General features: G+C 49.0%; 3 protein-coding genes across 3 annotated transcripts; 2 read left to right on the forward strand and 1 right to left on the reverse strand.

Annotated features, from left to right (window-relative positions):
- Positions 1–20: 20 nt before the first annotated feature.
- FICD (FIC domain protein adenylyltransferase) lies at positions 21–6,013 on the forward strand. The gene is made up of 3 exons (XM_068208609.1): positions 21–111; positions 678–1,013; positions 2,320–6,013. Exons 1-3 carry the CDS (start codon positions 36–38, stop codon positions 3,390–3,392), a joined length of 1,485 nt encoding a protein of 494 aa, XP_068064710.1. The 5' UTR covers positions 21–35; the 3' UTR covers positions 3,393–6,013.
- On the reverse strand, positions 5,303–20,107 carry SART3 (spliceosome associated factor 3, U4/U6 recycling protein). The gene is made up of 19 exons (XM_068208604.1): positions 19,571–20,107; positions 18,944–19,070; positions 18,177–18,281; positions 17,016–17,200; positions 15,899–16,004; positions 15,048–15,172; positions 14,477–14,632; positions 13,551–13,689; positions 13,073–13,180; positions 12,775–12,852; positions 12,521–12,579; positions 11,955–12,064; positions 11,630–11,742; positions 11,059–11,135; positions 10,513–10,675; positions 9,351–9,793; positions 8,543–8,695; positions 7,249–7,436; positions 5,303–6,362 (listed from the first exon to the last, which is right to left on the reverse strand). Exons 1-19 carry the CDS (start codon positions 19,736–19,738, stop codon positions 6,182–6,184), a joined length of 2,784 nt encoding a protein of 927 aa, XP_068064705.1. The 5' UTR covers positions 19,739–20,107; the 3' UTR covers positions 5,303–6,181.
- A 139-nt stretch (positions 20,108–20,246) lies between these two features.
- ISCU (iron-sulfur cluster assembly enzyme) lies at positions 20,247–22,356 on the forward strand. Its single transcript, XM_068208616.1, has 5 exons — positions 20,247–20,395; positions 20,469–20,582; positions 20,767–20,877; positions 21,492–21,570; positions 21,960–22,356. The coding sequence occupies exons 1-5, from the start codon at positions 20,312–20,314 to the stop codon at positions 22,052–22,054; spliced, it is 483 nt and encodes a 160-aa protein (XP_068064717.1). The 5' UTR covers positions 20,247–20,311; the 3' UTR covers positions 22,055–22,356.
- The last annotated feature ends 228 nt before the right edge of the window (positions 22,357–22,584 follow it).

Consider the following 22,584-nt stretch of genomic DNA (forward strand, 5'->3'; position numbering starts at 1 on the left):
GCCAATGGGAGAGGAGCGTGGGAGGGGCTCAGCCAATGGCAGCGCGCGGGGGCGGGGCCGGGGGGCGGGGCTGCGGGAGCCGGCAGCGGGCGGCACCGGGAGGCGGCAAAGGTGAGGGGGGACCGGGGGGACCGGGGGGACACGGGGGAACCGGGGGGACACGGGGGAACCGGGACCCCGGCCGGGGGCCAGGACAGCACCGGAGGTCTTGGGCAGAGGGGATGTGGGGGAAGGGCTGGGGTGCACCGGGGGTACCGGGCAGAGAGGAGCCGGCGGGAGCCGGGGTGCTGGGGGGGATTCCGGCCGGCGTCCAGGCTCGAGGAAGGAGCCCTGGGGAGGGAGCGGTGGCTGAAGGAGAAGCGGAGCGTGGGGAGGGATTCCAGAGCGGTGCACGGACCTCTGGCTCGGTGGAGGGTCACAAGCCTGGGGGAGGGTGGGGGGCGGACGGGAAGCTCCGTGATCCCCGCGGAACCGGCTGGCAGAGCCCGGTGCCCACGCTGCTCCCGGGCATCCATGGCTCGTCCTGCTGCTGCTGTCACAGGAGTGCTCAGCAGATCCCATGCGGTGCTCGGGGGTGGCAGGGACAGCCCCCAGTCGCTGTGACACAGCCAGAGCACATCACTCAGAGCCACCCTTACCCCGACACGGCGCTCTGGCTAAAGCTGTGTGGTTCCCAGGTGGGAGCAGTGGCACGGGAGATGCTCCAGGCGGCCGTGCTGGAAGCAGGATGAATCTCGTGGCGATGGCGACCGATCCCGAGCTCCAGTGGGTGTCCCTGTGGCTCCGTGTCCGCTGGGCGGCCGTGCTGGTGCTGCTGCTGAGCTCCCTGGTGATGCTGCTGCTGCCGCTGGCCGCCGTGGACAACCAGTGCCACGCTGTGCTCAAGGGCTTGTCCTTGCTGAGGAGCAAACTGGGCTCCTCGGGAATCAGCAGGCTCACGGGACAGAGCACGGAGCTGAGCGTCACCTCCAAGGGGCTGGAGCTGCTGGTGCTGAAGGGAAAAGCATCCCCAGGTGAGAGGTGCTGGGTGGGCACAGCTGAGTTCCTCAGGTCAAGGAGCTGCTGGGGAGGGTCCAGCAGAGGCCACAGAGGTGATTTGGGGGTCTGGAGCATCTTTGTGATGAGGAGAGACTGCGGGAGCTGGGCCTGGTCGGTCTGGAGAAGGGAAGGCTCCAGACCAGGAGGAGGGAATCTCAGCAATCCGTACAAACATCTCCAGGGGAGGTGGTGCAGAGGATGGTGCCAGGCTGTGCTCAGTGGCAACAAGGAGCAGTAAACTAAAACACAAGTTCCACCTCAGCATGAGGAGGAACCTCTTTCCATGAGGGACAGCTGCCCATGGAGTCGTGGAATCTCCCTCCATGGAGACATTCCAAACCCACCTGGACCCCTTCCTGCTCCATGTGTCCCTGCCTCGGCAGGGGCTTGGAGTGGGTGATTTCCAGAGGGTCCTTGCAAGCCAGAGATCTTCACCCCCTTCCTGGCCATGTCCTGTACCCCTGCTGGGAGTGACACTGTACCCTGATGGTAATTAACTGCAATTAACACGGGCTGTAAATGCCCCCGAGGTCAGGCAGGCCCTCACCAGCTCCTTGACTGCATTCCAGGGCCCTGTGCTGGCATTGCTCCGTCTCTCCAGAGTTTCTCCTCGTGTTTGCTGTACTAGTAACTTGTGTGGAGGCAACTGGAACACTGAAGGGTGGTTTAATGCACAGACATCTGGGCTACACAGCGTTAATCCCCAAATCCTGGCACAGAACAGCCTTTCAGGCAATGTCAGGCTGTGGCTGTGGCCAGTATCAGCCAGGACATTAATTTGGAAAACACTTAAAGGAATTATTATGATACCAGCACTGTATCTTTGTTTGCATTAAATCTTTTACTGCTGGGAGAATGTTGGATAGTTCAGTGGAAAAACAGAAGTGCTGTTGGCAGCCAACAAAAAACCGCTAACGTTATAATTTCACCTAAAAGAATGCCAAGGGAACGCTGTTAAAACACTGTTTCCTCCCACATGAAGCAGTTTGGTGGCCACCTGTGGCCACCTTGAGCCTGCTGCCCACTGGTCCTGCCTCCCCACACTTGCTGCCAGGAGTGGCTCTGCTGCCTCATACTCAGCCTGGAAACGTGGCATAAACCTCTGGGATTAAAAGCTGGAACACAAATTCTATTCCAGTTCTTTGAGACTGGTTTTGTTCAATTTTTGTATCAGTGAACAGTCATAGAATAATATCCTGAGTTGGAAGGATCATGGAATCCAGATTTCCAGAGGTTTCCAGTAAAACTCACTGCCCTTTATCTGTTACCATTTCATTCCAGAGGTGAAGTTGGAAGCCAGAGCAGCTCTGAATCAAGCCCTAGAGATGAAGCGCCAAGGGAAGCGGGAGAAGGCCCACAAACTCTTCCTGTACGCCCTCAAAATGGACCCGGATTACGTGGACGCCCTGAACGAGTTTGGGATCTTTTCTGAGGAGGAAAAGGACATCCTCCAGGCCGACTATCTGTACTCCAAAGCTCTGACCATCTCCCCCCACAACGAGAAGGCTCTGAGCAACCGGGGCCGGACGCTGCCCTTGGTGGAGGAGATTGACCAGAGGTACTTCAGCATCATCGACAGCAAGGTCAAGAAGGTGATGGCCATTCCCAAAGGGAATTCCGCCCTGCGCCGGGTGATGGAGGAATCCTACTACCACCACATCTACCATACGGTGGCCATCGAGGGGAACACGCTGACGCTGTCCGAGATCCGGCACATCATCGAGACCAGGTACGCCGTTCCCGGGAAGAGCCTGGCGGAGCAGAACGAAGTGATCGGCATGCACGCGGCCCTCAAGTTCGTCAACACCACGCTGGTGTCGCGCATCGGCTCCGTCACCAGCAGGGACATCCTGGACATCCACCGGCGCGTGCTGGGCTACGCCGACCCCGTGGAGGCCGGGCGGTTCCGCGCCACGCAGGTCTTCGTGGGCCATCACATCCCGCCCCACCCGCAGGACGTGGAGAAGCAGATGGAGGAGTTCGTGCAGTGGATGAACTCGGAGGACGCCATGAGCCTGCACCCCGTGGAGTTCGCGGCGCTGGCGCACTACAAGCTGGTTTACATCCACCCCTTCGTGGACGGCAACGGCCGCACCTCGCGGCTGCTGATGAACCTGATCCTGATGCAGGCGGGGTATCCGCCCATCACCATCCGCAAGGAGCAGCGGGCGGAGTATTACCACGTCCTGGAGGTGGCCAATGAGGGCGACGTGCGGCCCTTCATCCGCTTCATCGCCAAGTGCACCGAGACCACGCTGGACATGCTGCTCATCGCCACCACCGAGTACTCCGTGGGCCTGCCCGAGGCGGGCGGCACCACCGGCTGCAAACAAACCATCCCCGTCAAGACTTGAGGGTTTTGGGCAAACTCAGGAGCTGGTGAAGCAGAGGGAGAGCAGACCTCCAAGCCACTCAGTGTTCCTGCTGGGAAATGACTGGACAGGAGGTGTCACTTGAGCATTTTGTTTATTTAAAGTGTCTTACATTTGATTAAATTAATATAATTTATTTATATACATGATGCCAAATGGAACTGGGGATGGTGGCTGTGCACTGGAAGGAAGGGGGGAGAGATGTCCGAGGGCTCAAAAAGATGAACTAAAATTGAATTTCTCCTTAAAACCAAGCTTTGAGGAGCTGCTTCAATCACAACCCTTCACCCAGGCAGTCAGCTCTACTGTCTGACTTTAGCAAAATCTAAACTGCGTTGGTTTTGTGTGGCCTCTTCCCTTTAGCTCCAAAACACATCCGTGAAGGAACAGCACTCTCCCAGCTGTGTGCACCAGACACTTTGGTGTCAATCACACAGGTACTGAGCAGGAAGGAGGCTGAACTCCAGCCCAAAGGCATCTCTCCCCTCCCAATTCTGTTTCTGTGGCACTTTGCACGTTTACTTTCAGCTGCCTTTCCTGGGGTGAGTTTTGTACTAGTGGGAAGTGTTTGGTTTGGGATTACAGGTGATAGGAGTGGAACAAGAGGAGAAAATCTCTGACTTACTTGAGGGAGAAGGACTCAGAAAACCTCAGCCAAGAGGAGCCCTGGGAAAGCACAACTGTCCTTAGACATTTCAGTGGAGGGGATGGAAAGAGCTTGTCTGCAGAACTGTGGGCAGAAAAGGTCATCAGGCAGAGCCAGGAGACAGCAGTTGTGCCAATTTGGGAAGAATCTGTACAGGAAGTTTGCCAAAAAACTTCAGTTTCTTTAGTCTAGGTAAGGGAACTTTCACAATTCATCACTGGTCATGTCATTATTTTGGTAAATATGTCAGGAATCACTCGAGGCCTCTGTTTGCTGCAGGGGCAGTGCAGTGCCCGGAGCTGCTGAGCAGTTCAAAGAATCACTTTTTCCTTGGTTTTTAAGGTAAAAGTACACAGAGATCTCCCTACCCCAAACCTGCCAGGTGTGTAACAGCATCATTGACCCCAGCACCTCCAAGCTCACCAAACTTCCATTTAAAATCCCACTTTAGAGCATTTAACCCCTTGACAAAAGCTGCCAGGCTGTCCTAGACTTAGTTTTCTTCTCTTCTAACTGTCTCTTACCTGACAAGGGAGTTTAGGACATGTTTTAGAGAAGCAGAAACCAGGATGAGACTGGGAGTTCTCTGAGCACTGCTGCCAGGGAAAGCAGACAATACAGGAGGAAAGGTGTCCTGTCCTTACAAAGCATGTTATTTTTGTAGTGCAAGCTGAATATAAATAATGCACTTTAGAGCTCTGGGGGGGGTAGGGGGAAATGTTATTTTAGTAACAGATTAATAAACTATTTTAATATGAAAGTCTTGCTTTGGGAGAGGCTGTTTTCAGAGCACACTTGGCTGTAGTGAACTAAGTGGTTATGGAGGAGGAGAAGCCATGGGAGAGATCTTGGTTCCCTCAGCCATGTGACAACGTGAGCAGAGTCATCGTTTCAAAGTAAAGCCAAGTGAAATCAGCACAGAAAATAGTGTTTATTTGCAGCAGTGTTCGTGTGGTCCAAGTGAACTCAGCACTGGGGTCCCCCCTCACATCCACCCCTCTGGGTGGTGACTTCCAGGGTAGTTGACAAGCAGGGATGTTTCTATCCAAGATCACACAATACTGTTGGAAAGTCTGAGGTGATGACTGAAGTGATTTCAGGATATTCAGAGCAAACAGAATATTCAGAGCTGCTTCAAGGCCTGAGGGACACTGAGCACACCTGAGAGGTGAGGTACATCACTATCACCCAGCTGCCAGAGGAGAAGTGCAGTTCCAACACCCACATTTAAACAAAAGCAACAGTATTTATAGAAAACCTTTGAGAACTTGAGTTTAATAAACCGAGAAACGTCAGCTTGCACTTCACAGTTGTACAAAACCATACAGAAACCACCTGCAAAAAGACATGAGCTAGCTAGGAAAAACAACCAAAAAAACAACTAAAAAACCTGGTCCTCAGCAATAGCACGTCCAGCTTCATGGGAAACAAAAATTACCACCTAAGGATCAGCTCCTGACGCTTAAAAAGAATCATCTCAATGTCCTTTACAAATACACCATATAAAAAACAGGTCAACTGGAACAGAACAGGAACTGGATACATATCTATGTATATCTGTGTATCTACATATACACACATATGTATAGAAACTCTCCCAATACTAAAAGAGGCCATTGTGGTGAAGTTGGAGCATCTGCTGTTGGATTCTGCATGGAAGGAGACGACAGTCCCTGCGTGCATGGGTTTGGGTGAAGAATGGGGCTGTTGGCAGAGAGAATGTCTGCAATCCCAATCTGAGCTGACCAGTGGAGCTTGCTGAGGTCCTCCCATGGCATCTCATTTGTCAATGAAAGAGAAAATTGGTGGAAAGTACTCCAAGAACTCCATGTGGCATCTGAGCTGTGCAGGAAATACTTCCCCCCTCGTTACCCTCAATATGAGGGATCACATTAACGCCATTTCACCAGAACAAAAGTGTAACTCTTTGCTCTTAGAGAAAAAAAAAATAACAAAACCACCACCTGGATTTGTGCCATCCTCCACTGATCCCGAGGAACGCAGCAGTTCAGTATTTACACGGGATTGGGACAGGCGTTCTCTCCTTGCAAAGCTTAAGGACACAACATGGCTTCCAGAAAGGCATTTCACATTGGACCAGACCCGCTGAGTGCACACTCCTCGCTCACTTTTTCAGGAGCATCTTGGCAAAATCAGCATTGGACATCTTTTTAGGCTCTGCAGGGGGGTCAGAGGATGCTGCTGGTGAGTTCTGGACCATCCCATTCTCAGCCTTGGCCACGGGGTTGCTCTGACGCTGCAGCGCCCGGGGCATCATGGAGAGCTGTGTCCTTCCCTTCCCTCGCCTGGAAGGGAAAAAAATTCCCATTAAAACACACTCTTTTAGCTTGGGGGAACAACAAAGACTTGTTTGCTATGAGGAATGCACATTTCAATATAATTCCTGTCATTTGTTTCAGGGATAAATAAAGCTTTCCATGGGTGTCTTTGAAGCACCCCTGAGTTCTGGCAGACAACAACTGCCCTACAGTCCCCAGGGTTGAAGTTCTGTTTTTCCACAGGGGCTCATCCAATACAGGAACACTAAAAAATGCAGGAGCAGCTTCGGTGTTCACTAGGAACAATGGCTGCTTCTCCAGAGGGAGAGGATGTGGAGGTTATTAGGAATCAGTGCCAACATCAGATCCAAAGGCATGGCCAGTGCCTGATCCTCTTGTTGCTACAGAACTGTTTCTGTTGATAAAGAAAAAAATTTGCTTTTCCTCATCAGTCTAAAACCCCATTTTTTATGGTGCAGTACCTTTTAAAAATTCTTTCAGATTCACAGGATCCTACACTGATTTGGGTTGGAAGAAGCCTTGAAGATCACCCAGTTACACCCCCTGCCATGGGCAGGGGCACCTTCCACCACCCCAGGTTGCTCCAAGCTCCATCCAACCCAGCCTTGGACACTTCCAAGGATCCAGGAGCAGCAACAGCTTCTCTGGGTAATGTATGCCAGGGCCTCCCCACCTTCACAGGGATGGATTCCTTCCCAATATCCCATCTAACCCTGCCCCTCTGGCAGCGGGAAGCCCTTCCCCCTTGCCCATATAAAAAAAATCCCTCTCCCTCCTTTTTCTAAACCAGCATATTCCAGCTAAGATTCCTCAACTTTAGCATATAAAGAAACACAGTATTTCCTTTCCAGGCAGTGCCAGGCACCCCTCCCTCAAGCCCTCCCTCACTCACGCTCCATAGATCTGCCGTGGTGTCGGGGGCAGGGAGGCTCTGCCGGGCTCGGGCCGGTCCGGAAGCTTCCGGAGCGGGGGGTTGCTGATCATCACCTTGATGACGTGGTCCTTCACTGTCAGCCCATCCATCCTCAGCACAGCCTGTGAGGCCTGGGCTTCATTCTCATATTCCACATAAGCCAGGCCCTAAATTAAGAAAAGAAAGAAGCTACATTAGGTTTTAGTGCTTCTGTAACGGCTGATGAGGAATTTGTAAATGAGGGAAACTCAACATGGCTCAGTCCCAATGTTCATCACTCCCAATCATCGTTCTCCTTATAAACCTGTATTTCTTGTCTCTCACTCCTGATGCCCTCATGTGTGGAAAAATTATTAAAAAAGGAAAGAACCACTCCAAAAATACTGTTAAAGTAAATATAATGAAGTACCACAGCAGGCTCACACAGGGAAGGGCATCACCTCTCCCTGCTGTTACTCTTCTAAATGACATTCAAAGCCTTAAGCGGCATTTTTTGGATTATCCCGTTTCAGAGAGGCATCAGGTTTTACATAACTTTCCCAAAATACATTATTTTGTGGTTTGCACATAACCCCAGCTCAAACTAAGCTCAGAACAAGAGCTGAGGTTCCCAAGAGCACGCATTACAAGGTGTGCACACTACAGGAACTTCACCTGACATGATGAAAAGGGCAAGAAAACCCAATTTAAATCCACGAACACCACTCCCAAGATGTCCCTGCAGACAGCACCTACCACACAGACAGAGCCCATGTGACAGAGTTTTGGCAGACTAGCAACTGGTTCAGAATCCCTTATTTAAACAAGGAGTCATTTATTCAGGGATGGAAATCATGAGCCCTGCCAGAGAGGGGGGCTCACTTCTCACTGGCAAATCCCTTCCTGCAGCTGATGTTAGGAACAAAAGCCTCAGGAAACTGAGGAAAGGAGGAGGGGAATTGGTTGCACCAGGTAAACCTCATTTAGCCAGTTATTTAAAAAACAAACCTTTACAGAGTTGCCTGTTTTCACTATACTGAAAGTGCTGTAAATATTTTCCCCTCCATCCCATTTTTCTTATACTTCTTATTCCAAAATAAGAAGTATTTTGGAAAAATTCCTTTGGTTTTCTGCACAAAGGCACACTGGGCTGTATAAATCCAAGCTCTTCCACAAGTATTAATACAACACCACACTGGCAACTTAATCAACCCAACTTTTTTGTCTTCAGACTCCATGACAAGCTTCTTTTTGAAGGATTCTTTAAAACTAGGAGTGTGTTAAGCATGCCCACCTTGGGTTTTCCAGCTCTGTTGGTGACCAGTCGAATGTCCTTCACATTCCCATGGGCTTTACACACCTCCTCCAGCTCTTCCTTAGTGCACGAAAATGGCAAACCAGATATAAAGAGTTTGTGTTTCTCCAGGGTAGTGCTGTACCTAAACACCTGGAGGAATAAAAAAGATGTTGGTTCACAAACCAGCCAGAAATTCCAAGGATTTCAATTCCACACCCCAAAAGTAATTCCTGTTTGTGGGATCCAAAACTGCCTCAAAGCCATGAGCAGTGCTTTGGAAGATATTTGCATATAAACACCAAGGACTTGCAGCTAAATGCTACTAAACCCCTTCCCAATGAGGGCAGACACTGAGAATCACACAATATCCCGAGCTGGAAGGGATCCAGAAGGATCAGAGCCCAATTCCTCTAATAATGTATTTATAATATTTGCCTTCTTGCTCAGCTGTCCCTATGGGAACATTGAATTTTTCTGTGCAGGAGCTCCAGAATGCAGAAATCCACAACTACACAACTCAGCTCTGGTACAGAAGATCCCCAGCCAGGGGACTGGGAAACAAATGCTGACCAAGAAAGCTCTTCAGAAGTTGAACCTGGATAGGCCCCACCACTAAACTGCTCAGGTCAGCAGATTTCTGCCATTCTTGAGTAAACTATGACAATCCTGGTGCCTGACAAAGTAACAGAAGATGCAAAAAATCCCAAAAAAGAGTTTAAAGAAGCATGACATGAATTGGACACAACAGATTACACCAACTCCCTTCCCCACATCCACTGTCCAACAGGAACCATCAAAACGTTACCTTAAAGTCAGGATTCTTGTTCTTGTCAACACAAGGAGACACAAACATGGGCCTGCCCTCCACGGCCGTGCGATCCAAGGCCAGGGCCTGCCGAGCAGCCTCCTCCTCCCTGAACTGCACGTAGCAGTAGCCCCGGAAGGTGCCCTTGTTGTTGAACACTGCTCGGATCTCCACGACCTCCCCACAGCTCCCAAAGAGCTCCCTCAGCTTGGCTTCGGGCTCTGCCATGGTGTAGGAGAGGTTGCTGACAAACACAGTGACTTTATCCTTGCTGCTGTCGTGGAATACTTTGGGGACGTCCTTGCGGCTGGTGGATGCCTTTTCCTTTGGGACTGCTGGGCCATCTGGCTTTTCACTTCTGCCAAAGAGCCCGGTCTCCACTTCCATGTCCTCCTCAGGTGGCACTCCATCACCCTCTCCCCTGTGCCTCTTGCTGGGCAGCTCTGATAGAATTGAAAAATGTTACAAAAAATTACCCCATTTCCCTCCCCACTGAAGCTCCTCTGCCCTCCATTCCCACAGTGGCGCTTGGAAATGGCAAGTGGAAGCACAAATACAATGACAGGTATTAAAGACACCACACAAAAACCTGCCTCAGGTTTTAAAGAACAAATAACAACAGATTATTCCACCAAGACAGCTTTAGATGAAAGCAACTGGAATATTTGTTCCTTTTTTCAGCCAGTCGTAACTGACAGCTGCTGAATCATGTTCTTTTCTTTGTCTAATGGTTCTTTATTAAAAAAAAAAAAAAATCTAAAAGCTCACAAAAATCCCAGGGGCAACAACCTATTAAAGTCTTCTGTTCCCACCTCCAAGAAGCTGCTACAATTCTGAATAACCCAATTTAGACACATGGCTCAGCATCATAGGATGAGTCAGAAAAACTACTTTAAAGGAAAATTAAGGAAGAAAAAACCAAAATCCCAATATTCAAAATAAGAAATCCCAAGAAAACTCTGGAAGTTCTTATGAACCTGTTTTTCTCTTGGTATAAAACCATTCAGCCTTGTTTGCATTTCACTCCCACACTGAACACTTCCCAGGAGAAAGCAGCCCTGGAAAGACACCAGTGCTGGCAATTCCTCAGCTCCCTCTACCACAAGACAACCAATAACCCTGTTGCCAGAGCGCTGAAGTTTCAATTTAATTTTATTTTTACCTTCTTGTCCCCATTCACCCTCGTCATCCTCATCTGCTTTGCGCTTGTCCCCAGTCTTGGTTTTTTTGGCTTTTTTGGAAGCTTTCTTCTCTGCCCTTGCCTGCTTTCTCTGCTCAGCTCTCTCCTCTTCCTGCTTTGCCAGAGCAGCTTCTTTCTCAGCAGCCTAAAACACAGAAGATTTATTTCTTTTTTTTTCCACACTGGCTGCAGATTGCAGAGCATTTTCCAGAGCACTGAGCCCAGAGGGTTTTCTCCTAACCCCAGCACTAACAGGGACATCATTTAAAGCTCATCCCAATTCTTTGCTCTCACAGCTTGCCTGAAGGCACATCACTCTTGTGGCCATCCAAGAGGCAAAAGGAGAAAGATAAAAAGCAGCAAGAGGTTGTTAATCATAGTTTTAAAGTAAAAAAATCAATAGTTCTAGGACTTGAAGGCATTTCAGCCTTATCTGGGGGGAAGCCCCATTAAAAATGTGACATTCAGAGCAGCATGGACTTAATTTAGGTGTATAAAATGCTTTGGTAGATCACAGAAGGTTCTGACCTTTGCTCTTTGTTCATTCACTCGAGCCAATCTGTTCTCAGTTTTCTGAACAGCTGCATCCCAGTCTTCCAGTGTTCCTAAAGAATAAAATTAAAATAAATTTTAAAAGCCTTTTATTTAGCTTTCTCATAATTCAAAGATACAACTCTGGAAAAATAAGAGTCACTGAGTTCATAACACTTGCTGTTCATATTTAACATTACACATGAAAATTCTATTTATAACAACTAGCCTGCAAGGTAAAAAAAAAAAAACCCAAGAGCCAAGCAGAACAGAAACCTCTCATTAATAATGCAAGACTCTGAAAAGGCATGGAAAAATCCAGTGATTTCAGAAAAGCAAGGAAGAAAAGAGCTGTCTGTGGACTTGACAGCAGTGAAAATGAGACTTCAGTGGAGCACAAAACACAGGATCAAAAGCCTGTGTGCCACCTCTGCCTAACCAGGCTAAGAGATGCAGTAATTAACTACCTTCTGTCAGTCACTTAGTTACCTTCTGTTCATTAATCACCTCCTGCCCGTCACTCAGTGACCTTTTGTCACTTAGTCACCCCCTGGCAGTGCCCAGGTACCTTCTATCCTCTCGAGGGTGAGCAGCACCTCGCAGACGTGCTCGGGGTAGTCGCTGGTGCACTGCACTGCTCGGTGCAGCGCCTTCCTGCAGTGCTGGGTGTCCCCGTGGGCCCTGCAGGAGGGGACAGGACACTGAGGGGACAAAGCACACACAATTCCAGCCATGCAAACATTCCCCCTCCTTCCCCAGCGGCTGCGACACTCCTGGAAGCCACAGCAGAGCCGTCCCAAGAAGCTCAAAGGTGTTTTGTAAACCCAAACAAAACACATTTGTTCTAAACTGTTTTCTCCCAAAGATGAGGAAAGTAAAAAATTAATTACTACCTTTCCAGGTTGTAATATTCCAGCCACATGTTGGCATATTTGGCATTTCCTTTAGTCATGATGTTGTCCCAGAGTTCCCTGGCTTTCTGCATGTTGTTACACAAGCGGGCCTGCAACGGAGCATCCAAAATATCCTTCAGGATTACCTGTTCAACATCATTAATCCCAAACCAAAAAAAACCCACAGATGCTGCAGACAGACCCAGCAAGATACATCTGAGCCTTACAGGGGTCAAAATAAACACCTGACACAATCCTACTACTGAATAATCCTTCCCTGCCCACCTCTCCCATTAGTCTTTGTTCTGGCTCCCACGTCCATTTGATTTTGGTCATTATAAAAGAAATTACAGAGCTGTTTCTGAATTTTTTTCCTTTTCTTGTTGATGAATGTACCTAATAACTTATCAGACTGAGAATTGGGTTTGTGTTTAGGAAGAGGAGCAGGGGAAGAGGGGAAATGGATTGGGAAAGGACTGCATTCCATGGTTGGAATATTAAAACATTTTATTTTAAATCCATTTTATCAGGTTCAGCAATTTAAATACAGCAGAGAGAAACATCACCTCAACTCTTGCCCAGTTCTGCATGATGGTGCAGGATGGATCTCCACTTTCACTGAACCCTAGGAAGAAAAACAAGGGCTGTTTATTACACTTGGCTCTCAAAAATATGTTTATTAAACAGGTCCCACATGGAGATGAAATCTTTATCTGCAGCTTTCTGAAACGTTCAATATTATTGAAGACAAATATTTTATGGAGAACTGATCTTACAAAAATGAAGAGGAGAAAACAATACTTGGGATGATTTCACTTACTTTCTTCTACTTCTTGTTTCAAGTACTCCACAGCTCGTGCAAATGCAGAGCGCAGCTCCTCCAGCTCCTTACTGGAGTCTGCAGGAAAAACAAGAAAGAACATTCAGATATCAAAAATACAAGGCAGGGCATTTTTGCAATAGCAAACCAACCAAATTCCTATTTTTTAATCGACATTAGCTGGCCAGAAAATATTTTTTGTGAAAGATGAAAATGCTGTTCATTTTCTAAAGAAAGTAATATCCAAGAACTACCAAGAAAATAGTACAGATATTTATTCTGTATTTATCATACAGACCTTGTGTAAAATCCACCCTTCTCCTCAGGTAATCCAGGTAAGCCTGCCAGATCTCTACATAGTCTGTTGCTTGAATAAAACCTGCATTCAGAGCTTTTTCAAACATTTCTGAAAGAAATATGGGAAAAAAAACCAGTTTTTTCTTTCCATGTACTGTTAAAATTAGCAAGTTACAGTGATAACACAAAGAAACATCTACACAAACACCACTGGTTTCTAGGAAGACAGGAGAAGAAATCCTACACAATAAATTGGTTTAGGAAGTGAATTTAAAGGCAGCTAAATTCAGGAATGTTCATTCCGAGCTGTTCATTGCTTGCTCAGGGTGAAGCTGCTCAACCAAAGCAGCTCTGCCCTTGCAGGACCTGCTGCCCGTGGCAGCAGCAGGATGAGAACAGATCCTGCAAGTTCCGCTTGTCCCAGGCTGTCTGGAGTGCAGAGAGCAGCTCTGAACTGCAATTTCTAGTTCTTTCCTCACCAGAAATGATGCTGTGCTCAACCCTGTGCCTCTCCATGGCCAGCAGGTACCTAATCCACAGCCCAACGGTCCAGGGGCAGTTCCTGACAGCGCGGTCGTGAGCGGATAAAACCAATTCCTTCACCTTCAGCTGCCTGTCCTGAAAGAATCACACAAGAAAAGTGAAGTTCCTGTCAGCCAGAGAGACCACCCGAGACAAACCTCAGCTTATAAAGAGCCAACACCTAAAACCCAGCACTTTCATTTAATATTTAAAAAGCTCGGGTGGGTATTTTAAATTCTGTATTCCTAAAAACCCAGTGAACACCTTCCAGTGAGGCAGAACACACGCAGGAAAGAACTACCAGTGAGGTGTTTTCTGCCAAATAAATAAATAAAGGCATTGAGTGAATTCCCAACCGTTTCCCAGAATGTCAAGGATACAAAGAAGAAGCACACCCAGCCTATTTGTGGAGGTGTTGTTCCACCTGCAACCTGCTGTGTCCAGCTGGGAAGAGAAAGAGATGATGGAAAAACTGAGCCTGGATAAGCTCCTGCAGGGAGTCAACCCTGCTCCCTTAATCCAGCCAGCTTCTGTCCTGCCTCTGGAGCTCAGCATCGGCTTCAAACTGCACTAACAAACCCCCCTGGAAACAGAGGCTGAACATCTGGGTTTGCTCCAGTGCCCACACCCTGCAATTCTGCAGAGAAAACACAGCTAGAGCAGAGAAAAGTGAGGAATGCTCACAAGAGGAATAAACACATCCCTGAAAACAGGGGGAAACCAAAGGTGAGGTGAAAATCAGTTTCTGGAAGATTCACAGATTAAAGGACAGGACTGAGGTAGAACTTAATGGCTGTTTATCAGCAATTGAGATTAAAAAGAAACAAACCAAAATAAAGGCAGGAAAATAAATCTGCAAACATTCCTGGGTTTATTTCCTTACCAAATACTGGTTGTAGCGTGCCCATAGGTCTGGGACAAGGCAGTTCTCAGCCAAAGCTCTCTCATAGATCAACTGAATCCGAGCTGGGTCACCTGCTTTCATTTCAAAATCAATGTAAGCTTGGTATTCTGCCAGCTTTGGGGTTTCAGCACCCAGCTGGAAAACAACCAAGGAGACACAACATCAAACTCTTCAACAAAGCAAGACTCCAACAGTTCAGCTGTTCCTCAGAGCAGCTCTTGTTCAAGATTTCACACAAGAAATTTGTCTATCAGCAGCTGATTTCCATACACCTCTGAATGAGCCTGAAATCAGTCAGATCCTGGGTTTATTCCCCTTAAGCCAATCCTGGAAAACACACCCAGAGTCCTCGTGTGCACCCAAGGGTGGCCTGGCACACTCAATGCACCCCATCGTTTCCAGCATTCTCAGTATATAATTGTAAGTATTCCCACTGCTGACAAAATCCCCCAGCTGGGGACTAGAAAAATAACAAATTTGGAAAAAAAAATAAGTCACCCCAAAGCAATTCCCTCTTAGTTTTGAAGGAAGGTGTAAGTGCCAGCATTACCAGTGCCTCCTCGTAGGGTTTACACTTCTCCAGCTGCTGTAGAGCTTTTTTGTAGTTCTTTATTGTTGTTTCTGGAATGGGCTCTTCTGACCACTCCTCATATTCAGCATATGAAGCCTCCATGTCTATTAAAACATGAAATATCATCAATAATGCACTTATGAAACTAAAAATTCAGATTTCAACCTATGTTCAGTTCTAAGACAAATTCCTATTTTTACTTATACAGTATTTATAATTTATTTTGAGTAAATATTTAAATTTTTATCCTCTTTTGGTTCTTACTGTCACACTGCTGCATTCTTAAAGGATTCAGACATTTAATCTCACACAGTGTCCTATAACAAACTCAGGGCAAGTTGTATTAAAGCTGATCAGCTGGAATTAGAAAACCAAAGTGGCATAATTTTCCCCAAGGCTTTAGAGAAAAAATAACCCAAATTCTTTCCAGATAGAAGTGAAGTCAGAAGAACTGTGCTTAATATTCTCCCACGAGCAAGAAAAGCGACTCAAGGAGCTTAAAGCAGGAACTAGAGAAGGCAGAATTCCAACAATCCAGCTACCAGATACTCCCTACCAAGGGTTTTATGCAGCAATCACAGCTGAACTCCTCATTTTTAAGTCACATTTTGTGCTCCTTGCTTGCACTTCCAACATCCTCAAACTCCCAACCAGCTGACTGACCCAAGTTCCAACAACGCAGAACATTCCTGATCCAGAGGGATTTGTGCCTCATCCAAGAGAGCACAAGACCTCCAGCTGCACTTGGTGTGTCTGTGCCAGGAGAATCCTGATGCCTGGAGCATCACCCAGCTGCTCCAGGTCCTCTGTCCCAGCATTCCAGCCCTTACCCAGCAGTGGGATCCCCAGCTGGCGCCGGAAGAGCGTGTGGATCTTCTCGAGCTGGCTGCACAGCACCTGCTGCTGCTCCGGGGATGGAATGCTGCCAGGAGCTGGCTGGAAGCAAAAAAAAAAAAAAAACGGGGAAATTCAATCCATTCCCTCCAGCCCCAGCTGATGGACATGAGAGGGAATTGTTTATGAGCTGAGGGAACTGAGATCCAAGTGAATACATGATCCTTGAAGGGCACACAGAGCCAACCTGCATCTCAGTCGCTGCTGGGAAAGCTAAAACTTGGGAATTGCTCCCCTTGGAAGGTGGATGAATGGGAAAAGCATTCCTGACTGAAAGCTGAAACAAGCACAGGGAAATGATCACCTGAGAACAAGGAAGCAGCAGGTGACTGAGCCATTTCACAACCCCACCGTGCTGCCAAAGAGGGTTTCAGTAAATCCCTGGGGTGTGGGGAGAGGATCTAAAACTTCCAGCCTGAATTATGTTTGGGAATGAAAGAACATCCTCCTGTTACTCCTTTGTTAGGGGTTGAAAAGGACCTTTTAAGACCAAATAGTTCCCACTGCCACCATGAGCAGGGACATCTTTAAACTTCCATCTCTTATGTAGCAAATTATCAAAAATAAGGAAATATTCCTATTCTGACCATCTTGGAAAGGTGACTTTTGCAGATTTCAAACTGTACTTTCCAGGGATAAAACACCCTCATCCAAAAGTCTGTGGATAAAATACCCTCCTCCACAAATTGTGGAATAACGAATGAGTTAAAAGCTGAACAGTCTAGGAATTTAAACTTGGTTGACTCTGTGCAGAAACAGCCACAGAACGTTGTTTAATAATGGAACATTTCAATTTAAAGCTGTTCTTGGCACCTCAGTCAGCAGCAGAGCCAAACTTTGCTCCTGGATTTAAGATGATTTTAGGATTTTACTGCAACACAAATCCATGACTTTATCAGCCAAATCCACAGAACTGTTTTCCTGGGGCACAGGGCTGGTTTCTACACCTGGGAAGAAACAACTGAGGCACAACAGGAAGGAGACAGCTCCAGGTGACTCCAGGAGCTGCACCACAGCTTTTTTTGGGATGGGAGCCCAGGGGAATAGGCTCACCTGTGCTGTTTCCAGGATGGCATTCTCAAATTCCCTGTAGGCTTCCCACAGGGCCGTGCCCTTGGTCACGTGCAGCCCCACGGCCGTCAGAGCCCGCTCGAAGATGGACCGGACCTTCTCGATGCCTCCTTCCTGCCCAATGCCTCCAATGGAATACTGGGCATATTCCAGCCAAATTTCAGGACCTAAACAAGGTTAAGAGAAGCAGGTGATTTGATCTTTTCAAAAATAATAACAAGGAAATGCAGCTCTGCTTCCCCCAAATGCCTCATGTGCTGCATATAAATAGAAAAACACGTGGCGATGTTCTTTTTTATCCAAAAAAGTTAAAATATTTGGGGATTGTATTTATGCTGTTGGTTCAGCAGCAGCAGCCCCAGTTTCCTTCTGACTGGTGTCACTCCTGTGGTTCTGCTGACAGGGACTGGCCCTGCCTGTCACCTCTGCCACACAAACCACAGCAGGGATGCACCAAGAGGCCTGAACAGCAAATTCCTGTCTCCTGAACTGGGACCACAGAGCTGTCACACTCTGGAATAATTCAGATTAAAGCAGCTCCTCCTACTCCTCCTTCCAAACTCCTGAACTTCCCTGACCAGTAACTCCTGAAGCAGCTGAATCCTGCAGGTGAAGGAGAGGTGGGAGAACAGCACTGGGTGCCTGGCACCATTCCCACCAACACCAAATTCCATTTAGGGGCCCCCAGGTTGGGACTGCCCTGGGCTCCAGAAGTGTCTCCAAACCCCAAATGAAATCCAGCAGATCCAGAGGATAATTCCTCACTTCTTCACCTCCATTCCTTCTTCCTGAGGGATCACCAGCACCAGGTAATGCCACTGATGTGACATTCTGTACACAGCTTTTGAGGGGGATTTACCTCCCTACTCCCTCCACTTCCTCAGGCTTCATTTTTCCAGCTCTTTACCCCAATTCCCAAAGAACTCAGGCATTTATCCCCAAAAACTTTAAGCTACAGCATCTCCTGAGGAACAGAGAGACGAGACACCACATCCTTCCCCTGCATCACTTCACATTCAGATTTTAGAAATTAATTTGAAATTTTGACCCAATTTCTTCTTTATAACAGAAGCAACAGACTTCCCTACAAAGCCAAATCTGGATGCAACAAAAACCACTTTAGAACATTTTGGAATGACTTACAGATGTAATCTTTGACAGCTCTTTCAAACAGCTCATAAACCTTCTCTCTCTCAGAGATCTCTGAAGCCATTTTTATCTCATCCTTCAGCCAGTCTAGCCAAATTTCTGGAAGGGAAAAAAAATTACAACACATCATTAACATTCAGAAATAATAAGTTATGTCCACTTGTTGAGCTTTTAGCAAAAAAATTAAAGGAAGAGGAATAAGGCAAAGAGAAGAATTTTAACCTCCACAATTCCTAATTAATTTCAAATAAAAGTTGGGCAGAGAGCTTTTAAATTGGTGCTAAACAAGCACCTTTTTATTAAAGGGAAAAGTTGGAATTTCTCAGGACTCAGAAAATCATCCCATTCCACCCCCTGCCACAGAAGTGACACCTTCTGCCATCCCAGGTTGATCCAAGCCCTGTCCAACCTGGCCTTGGGCACTTCCAGGGATCCAAAGGCAGCCACAGCTTCCCTGGGCAACCTCTGCCAGGGCCTCACCATCCCTTTTCCAAGAATAAAATCCCACAGCCTCTGCAATATTTCCATCACCTCTGAGTTATGAGTAAAAAGAGAAATCCCCACTTCAAGCACCCACAACTTCCACCAAAAGGGAATTAATTTTCTTTGCTGCCTATGAAATTTTTAGCAGGAGTTTGCTGAGCTCTGGATCACATTCCCCGACTGAGGGTGCTGAAAATTGGCCTCAATATTTTCTTTCACTGCTGAAGCATCTTGCAGGCGCGATGCTTCACCTGGGGAGAGCAGAGGATGCTCTGTACCTTCAGTGAGGGGGAAGAGCTCGCTCATCTTCTGCCGAGCTCTGCGGAGCTTCACCAGCTCTCCCTCCTGCCGGAGCAGCTTGATCAGATCCAAGTGACAGTTGTAGTCAAAAGCATTGATGGAAAGCTTTAAAGAACAAATTAAAAAAAAAAAAAAAGAAAGCCGTGTTGAGTGATGGACGCGAAGAAGTCAGAAAACAACTCACACAATTCTCGTGGTGTGATCACAGAGCCGGACAAGGCAGAGTTTGCTCAGATTTAAGCCAAGGCCAGGCACAGCCCCGGCCGCTCCCTCGGGTCCCGCCACTGCTCAGGGAGAGCTGTGCTTTCGTGTCTTTCCAGGCAATAAAACCCGCGGGCGGCCGGCTCACATTTCTCAATGAACACAAACTGCCGAACGGGACTTCCCTCTAATTTCCCTTTCAAAAAAAAAAAAAACATCCCAAGCTCGTCAATTCCCATCTCAGACTCCAAACATTCACGGCGTACAATCACGGAATATCCCGAGTTGGAAGAAACCCACAGGGAGCACGGAAATTCACACCCTGACAGTTCCCAGCACCAAACCGCCGGGGCAGACACGGATTATCCCCGTTCCCGCCACACCCGCTGCCCCGCCGGGCCCACCTGCTCCTCCAGCCGCTGGATCTCGGCCTCGTTCTCCTTCTCCTCATCCTCGCCGTCCCCGGACGAGTCCGAGTCGCCCTCATCGTCCGAGTCCCCGCCCGACTCGGGGTCTCCCTCCGGCAGCCGCTTCTCCTCCTCGGCCGCCGCCTCAGCTCCCGCCGCCGCCATCTTATGCAGCTCCGCTCGCCGCCCGCCGCGCTTCGCCGGCCGCCGTGGCTGCCCCCGCACCGCCCGTCCCGCTGCTCCGCCCCACCGCCGGCCGAACCGGGCGGGAAGAACCGGGATCCTCAGCTCGCCCCGCCCCGCACTCGCCCGCGCACCGTGGCAGCGCTGCGCGGAGTGCGGCCGCGGAGCGACCCTTTGTCTTCTGGTCGGTGGCGCAGGCAGCACCGCGGGCACCCCGCTGTGTGGCCATCAGGGGGCCTCCGGGAGGATCCGTGGCGTGCGCGGCGCCGCTCGCCCGCCATATTGAGTGTGGCGCCGCGTGCCGCACACGCGCCGTGTGTCGCGATGGAAACCCTGGCGCGACCGAAAGGCCGTTTCCACCGTTTATTCATTTACTGATCGTTCTAGCCACAGCGCGGCCTCCAGCGCTCCCGCCGGCTGCGCGGCCAACGTATGGCCGGGGTGAGACGCGAGCTCCGGAGGCGAGGGGGCGTGGTCGGGGCGTGGTCGGGGGGGCGTGACCAACCCGCCCGAGGTTATAAAAGGAGGCCCACACCGCCCCTCCCAGCAGTCAAGATGGCGGCGCTGAGGGCGGCGGGGGCGGCGCTGCTGCGGCCCCGGCCCGGGCCGGCCCCGGCCGCGCTGGGCTACCACAAGAAGGTGAGGGGCGAGCGTGACACGGGGAGGGACGGGGGAGCGCGGGGTGACCCTCTCTGACGCTGTGTCTTTGCAGGTGGTGGATCACTACGAGAACCCGCGCAACGTCGGCTCCCTCGACAGCAAGGCCAAGAACGTGGGCACCGGCCTGGTGGGCGCCCCGGCCTGCGGCGACGTCATGAAGCTGCAGGTGACCTTGGGGACCCGTTGGCACCTGGGTGGGGTCACATGGGGCCGTTGCGAGGGTCAAAGCTGTCCGTGTCCCCTCAAGGGACAGCACGGGCTTCCCTCATGCCCGCCCTACCCGGGGCCTGGCTGGGGAGACCTGGCTGAGCTGAACCGGGCACGGACATGTCCCCAAAATGCTCCTGCAGGTGGAAGTGGACGAGAACGGCAAGATCGTAGACGCCCGCTTCAAAACCTTCGGCTGCGGCTCGGCCATCGCCTCCAGCTCGCTGGCCACCGAATGGGTCAAAGGGAAAACGGTGAGGGAGCTCCGGGAAAGCTGCAGAGCTTCCCACGTGCCTGTGTTCTCTGTTGGGGTCACGGAGGAAGTGCTCTCCAGGGAGTCCCTGTACTCTTCTGTGCTGTAGAAGTGACTGCCAGCACTGTCAGGGTTTCACTTGTAGGGCAATAATTGTCTTTTTCAACAACAAACAGGGAATCATTAAGGTTGGGAAAGCCCTCTAGGAACATCAAGTCCAACCGTTCCCCCAGCACTGGCAGCTCCACCACTGACCATGTCCCCAAGTGTCACATCTACATGGAACAATTCCACCAGGAAATTACTTTGTGTCTTATGCAATGAGCAAAACCAGGCTGATGGCAGAAATTTTAGTTATAGAGAACCTTTAGATGATTTCTGCCAGCAGTAAATGCACCTCAGTGTTTTGGTAGAGGATAAATAGACTTGAAACAGGCCAAGTGGGAACAGTGTGTGACACTGATATGTCAGTCAGACATTCCTTAATTCCCACATCCCTCACTGCCCTGGGCAGCTGAGATGATCTCCCTTGTGGATTGTGCTGGCTCTGGAGCATTAAACCTTCTTAGCAAACACAAACAGCAGGGCCCGTGACCACCTCTGCCTGTGTTTCAGGTTGATGAAGCGCTGGAAATCAAGAACACAGATATTGCCAAGGAACTCTGCCTTCCCCCTGTCAAGCTGCACTGCTCCAGTAAGTAAAAACCCTGGATCTCAGATACTCTGGAAATAGCACAGATGCTTCTGGATGCTGTTTTCCAAACAGTTCCTGCACAATCTTGTCCTTAAGAGAAAATATGTTCAGATTCCAGGGTTAATTCAAGAATTTTCAGATCACTTCAGTATTTTGGAGCCTGTGGTTCGGCAGACTGATAATAAACAATCAGATTCTGAATTACATTATTGAAATCAGCATTGTAGGAATTCAGTATTTTAGGAATTCCATTCAGATTCTACTCCTAAGATCAGTCTGTGCTGCTGGTCTTGTTTGCTCACTACTGCCTGCTTTTGTTTTTACTTCATCTTTTGTTTTAAAAGCTCTTGAATTCTCCTTAAAATCCTTTTTTTTTTTTTGCTTTGCAGTGCTGGCTGAAGACGCCATCAAGGCTGCCTTGGCCGATTACAAACTGAAGCAGGATCCAAACAGAGAATCCGACAAAAAAGCCGACAATGCCTGAACCGCCTGCGCAGCTTCCCCTCCTCCCTCCTCACTCTGCAGAGCAATTCCCGAGCTGTTGTAGGACCCTGTGCACTACTCAAGCTGTAAGATACGCACAAGTTACGCACAACGTGTCCCTGTGGTGTCCAGCCACTCCGTAGTGCTCACGTGGATGGGGGCTCCTGTCCCCTCGGGAATGCCGCGGGAAGACTCCGCTCCGGAGACAAAACCCCGCTGTCCGGTACTGGAAGGGCTGCACTTTCATTTTTATTTTGGGAAGATGTCTAGTTTTGCCTAATATTTTGTGGAATTTAGTGGGAAGTGTTGCTCTGATTTGGATGTGTGTGTGAGAGCTGTGGGGCCGCCTCTGGCTCCGGCTGCGTCAGGGTTGGTTTCACAATCCAGGGGCAAATTCCTGCTCTTGGAATTCTGGGAACCTTTGCAGGTGCCAAAGGGAAAAGTGACCAGGAAACACTGGTGGTTTCTGCTCCCATCCTGTCACCACTTAAGTTTTGAAGCTCTTGTTTGAGGAACAGCCTGTGTTTTCTT

The sequence above is a fragment of the Anomalospiza imberbis genome, chromosome 18 (assembly GCF_031753505.1).
Source record: "Anomalospiza imberbis isolate Cuckoo-Finch-1a 21T00152 chromosome 18, ASM3175350v1, whole genome shotgun sequence".
Taxonomy (NCBI): Eukaryota; Metazoa; Chordata; class Aves; order Passeriformes; family Viduidae; genus Anomalospiza; species Anomalospiza imberbis.

Excerpts from the sequence above, each read along its gene's own strand:
- SART3 (XM_068208604.1), bottom strand. The coding sequence starts at position 19,738 with ATGGCGGCGGCGGGAGCTGAGGCGGCGGCCGAGGAGGAGAAGCGGCTG. Across the intron at positions 17,201-18,176 it reads AGCTGTCAAAGATTACATCT|GTCCTGAAATTTGGCTGGAA; the intron begins GTAAGTCATTCC and ends AACCTTGTTTAG. Across the intron at positions 14,633-15,047 it reads AACCCTACGAGGAGGCACTG|CTGGGTGCTGAAACCCCAAA; the intron begins GTAATGCTGGCA and ends GTTGTTTTCCAG.
- ISCU (XM_068208616.1), top strand. The coding sequence starts at position 20,312 with ATGGCGGCGCTGAGGGCGGCGGGGGCGGCGCTGCTGCGGCCCCGGCCC. Across the intron at positions 20,583-20,766 it reads GCGACGTCATGAAGCTGCAG|GTGGAAGTGGACGAGAACGG; the intron begins GTGACCTTGGGG and ends ATGCTCCTGCAG. Across the intron at positions 20,878-21,491 it reads AATGGGTCAAAGGGAAAACG|GTTGATGAAGCGCTGGAAAT; the intron begins GTGAGGGAGCTC and ends CCTGTGTTTCAG.
- FICD (XM_068208609.1), top strand. The coding sequence starts at position 36 with ATGGCAGCGCGCGGGGGCGGGGCCGGGGGGCGGGGCTGCGGGAGCCGG. Across the intron at positions 112-677 it reads GGCACCGGGAGGCGGCAAAG|GTGGGAGCAGTGGCACGGGA; the intron begins GTGAGGGGGGAC and ends TGTGGTTCCCAG. Across the intron at positions 1,014-2,319 it reads GAAGGGAAAAGCATCCCCAG|AGGTGAAGTTGGAAGCCAGA; the intron begins GTGAGAGGTGCT and ends ATTTCATTCCAG.